We start from the raw sequence: 3,749 nt of genomic DNA, 5'->3' as shown, positions 1-3,749 counted from the left end.
GGAGCGGCCACTGCACTCCAGTCTGGGTGACAGAGTGAGACTCCAACTCAAAAAACAAACAAACAAACAAACAAACCAAAAAGGAATATACAATACAGGAAAAAGAAAGTATCCTAATAAGAAAAGGAAGGTGGAAAAGCACTAGATGGAGACACAATGTCAGCTTGGGCATATAAAGATGGACTGAAAAAAGATGAAAACATCAGTGGAGAGAAGCACAGTTTGAATCGTTCACAAGGGCATGGTAGTCTGTTTTAGAGTAGGCCCAGCCACTTCTGCCCTTGGACCTGAATCTGGAGGGTATTACACTTGCACCACAGATCTGTTCTCCAAAAAATGGAAGAACCATCATGAATTACTCCAGTAGCTTCTGAATGATGCATCATTTTGAGAGTTCCGATAGCATGGCTCCCACAGGCTCCCAGAACCCACCACTCACACTTGAGAACTTCAAACAAACAAGGGGAAACACCGAGATAGCCGGTAAGAGGGGAGCAGGTCAAAAAGATCAGACATGAGTCTCAGTACGATCACCGCTACCACCCTGTGTCACTGCCTCCTAGAATACTCCAAAGGCAGGGGGTGAGGGGATGATGCCAGAAAAGAGTTCCTGAAAATGTGCGAAGGTTTCAATTATTCCATGAAGCAAGGTTAATGATGCAAGCTGGAGTGGTTGTGTAGAGAAAGAAAATGCATTTTACTCCTTACAAAGACATACGCAAATTGCAAAGAAGTACTATGCACACTTTTAATTAATTAAAAGTTTTAGTTAATTTGGTAAGAGTATGACTTTTTTATGGGAATAACGTTCTTCATATATAGCAAATGCTACATTTTACCAACCATAAAAATTTACAAATGGTCGAGTCTAATACAGAAATGAAATCTATAATATGGTAAGTAGGCTTAGAATAACAGTAAGTAGGCTCACTGAAAAAGTGGCTTCATGAACTTCTTAACAACTTTAGCAACTTTAGCAACGTGGAAGCACTACAAAGGGTGGTAAATCACTGACACACAAAAAAGGAAGCTGTCAGTTGTGAGAAGTTGTATATCTTTCCAAACATTTAAGTTTTAAAAAGAGTATAAAATAACTTTGTAAAGTAGTGGGAAAGCCAAGTACTATCATTAAAAAGACAGCAATGGACGGGTGCAGTGGCTCAAGCCTGCAATCCCAGCACTTTGGGAAGATTACCTGAGCCCACGGGTTCGAGACCAGACTGAGCAACTTGGCAAGATCTCATCTCTATAATAAATCAAAAAATTAGCCAGGTGTGGTAGCGCATGCCTCTGGCTAATTGGAAGGCTGAGGTGGAAGGATCGCCTGGAAAGTTGAGGCGAGAGGATCACCTGGAAGGCTGAGGTGGGAGGATCACCTGAGCCCAACAGGTCAACGCTGGGGTGGCCATGAGCATGCCACTGTACTCCAGCTTGGGTGAGAGACTCTAACTCAAAAACAAACAAACAAACAAAAAGACAGCAATAAATGCTGTCTTAATATAGCTTCTAAAAATCTGGTGGGCAAAACTTCTTTGGGCCTGAAGTCATTCAAGTTTTCAAGTTCTGAAACTTGAGAAATCAGTGAAAAGCAGGACCATCAGCTAACTCACTCTGTGGATTCAGCCACTGTCCATCCTCCCAGCCCTCCCAGAACTGTGCTCCAGATAGACATTTCTATTCACACCTGACCTCTCCCGAATTTTCCAAGTATCCCTCAGAAACACCCCTGTGTGTATGTGTACCTATACACACACATACACTTTTTAAAAGTAGCAAACTGCCCCACAATGAGGTGGCAGTTTCACTAAACTACCATGCTTAATTAATAAAACATGCAGTTACAGAAACACTTGTTTTTTTCTTTTGTGTGTGTGTTTTTTCTTATCGCTGATATTTTTATTCAATGGCTTCTTACAAGAGCACATTTCATCATCTGTTCACAGCTTTCATGTTACGCAGTGAATTTTGTAATTGTTGTCTTATACATAACTGTACAAATTTGGGAACACTTACCATTACAAGTTTATAAATCTTTGATATTGTACCCAAAATAATAAACACTTTGAAATGCTTCTGTTAGACACCATACTTTAAAATCACTTTAGAATATGAATTGTGGTGGAAGTGGGCAGGTTTGCAAAAATGTCCCTAAACTATAAAATCTGTAAAGTTTTCTGCCAAAACTAAAAGCTGGTGAAGGTTCCTGAATAAATACAGCAACAAGGTAAAAGCAATTTGACCAGCAAGTAAACAGACATCAACCAGAACGTAGGAGTAAAAAAGGGCTTTGTTTAAACAAATAATGAGGAATACCTGTTCACTAGAGAAGTATCCATGTACATATTCAATTGCTTTTAATTTGTATTCTGTCAAAACAGCCTAAAACAAAACACAGAGTAAACAGCATTAATATGTGTGAGCATGATCATACATCTACAAAAACCTCCCAGGCAACTCAACAGTGGCAGGTCTCCATCAGCCCTAGAAGGCAGAGGCGCTTAGGTAATTGTGGTGACAGGACCGGATGCCCTTCCAGGTTCCATACGGTGAGGGTACACAGGGCCAGCAGGAAAACCAACCGGGCCTCCTTGCCCACTATCAAGAAAGGGAATAAAATTATTACAGCTATGACACATTAGTTACATACAGAATTCCTGAAAACGTACTCAGCTTCAAAACATTCCATATCCAACCAAGCTGCCGTTTTTTTTAGATTAAATACATCGGATGTTACTCATTCACCAATTATTTATCGAATAGCTATTATGGTCTAAGTGACAGAGAAGCAAGAATAAGCCAAAGGGTTAGCTGAGAGGCAATCTTAGTAATAAACTTGTGAGCTAAAACAAATAGGGAGCAGCAGAGCACAAGGCAACAATTTCCTTCGTGTCAGTCAAGGGTCGTCCAGGGGTGGAGATGCTGTAACAGTCATCGCTCCGGGTGGGAATGACAACGACGCAGCCAAGTCCTTTCTGTTCTAATCCAGAATCCCCTTATTTTTGTGCTTAAGATACTGTTAGGCTCAAGAGGACATACCAAATTTTTTGTTGTCTGGTACATCCCTGGTCAGGAAGTAGGATACGTACAACCCCCCTGACCCCCCAAAAAACACACACACTTGGAAAACAGCAGGAAAAAAGTTTCGAAACTGGAAGCTACGGACGGCCAGAGCCCAAGAGCTTGGCTTTAAGCTCAAAGCCACACTTACCACCGGGACATTAACTCCGGGCCCCGCGACACACACATCCCACCTATGCCGAGACCTGAGAAAGCCATCGCCTTCCCCACCACCCTGCCGGACACTCTCTGCGCCCGCCTCTCGTCCCCATTCGCTGGGGCCCCAGAGGCGAAGCAACAAAACTCGGAAACATCCAAGCATCGCCCAGAAGGACAGCGCTGTTCAGAGTCCGCAAAGCCGGCTTCGGAGCCGAGACGGCCTTGGCGTCACTTCCAGGGCCCCGCGCTGACTTTCCCGGCGTGCACGCCCCCGAGCTCGGCTCGGCTTCGCGGAGTGCTCCGAGGAAGACGCCCCCGGGGCCGCGAGGACCCCAGGCGACCCGGCCACCCCGCCCCCCGCCCCACGGCGCCCCGGAGAGAAGAGGTGGGGCGCGCGCGTCCCTCACGCGAACCCACGCGGCCGGGGCGGCGGCTACCTTCCGGATCTCGTCCAGCACCGTCTCGAAGGACTTCTTGTCCATTCTGGCCGCGGCCCTGGCGCGCTCGGCAGCTGACCGCCCGCAGCCACAGCC

The 3,749-nt window shown here is 45.3% G+C and overlaps 1 protein-coding gene across 1 annotated transcript in view; it reads right to left on the bottom strand.

Annotated features, from left to right (window-relative positions):
• PROSER1 (proline and serine rich 1) overlaps window positions 1-3,714 on the bottom strand; it is a 29,669-nt gene extending 25,955 nt beyond the window's left edge. Inside the window, exons 1-2 of the mRNA XM_021714176.1 lie at window positions 3,654-3,714; window positions 2,314-2,379 (exon numbers count right to left, since the gene is read on the bottom strand). Of these exons, the coding sequence (XP_021569851.1) occupies window positions 2,314-2,379; window positions 3,654-3,698 (111 nt within the window). The 5' untranslated portion in view covers window positions 3,699-3,714. The remainder of the gene's footprint in view (window positions 1-2,313; window positions 2,380-3,653) is intronic.
• Window positions 3,715-3,749: the final 35 nt, after the last annotated feature.

This window comes from Carlito syrichta, unplaced genomic scaffold (genome assembly GCF_000164805.1).
Source record: "Carlito syrichta isolate Samal-C Ts95f unplaced genomic scaffold, Tarsius_syrichta-2.0.1 Scaffold305293, whole genome shotgun sequence".
Taxonomy (NCBI): Eukaryota; Metazoa; Chordata; class Mammalia; order Primates; family Tarsiidae; genus Carlito; species Carlito syrichta.
This window is presented reverse-complemented; position numbering and strand designations above follow the sequence as displayed.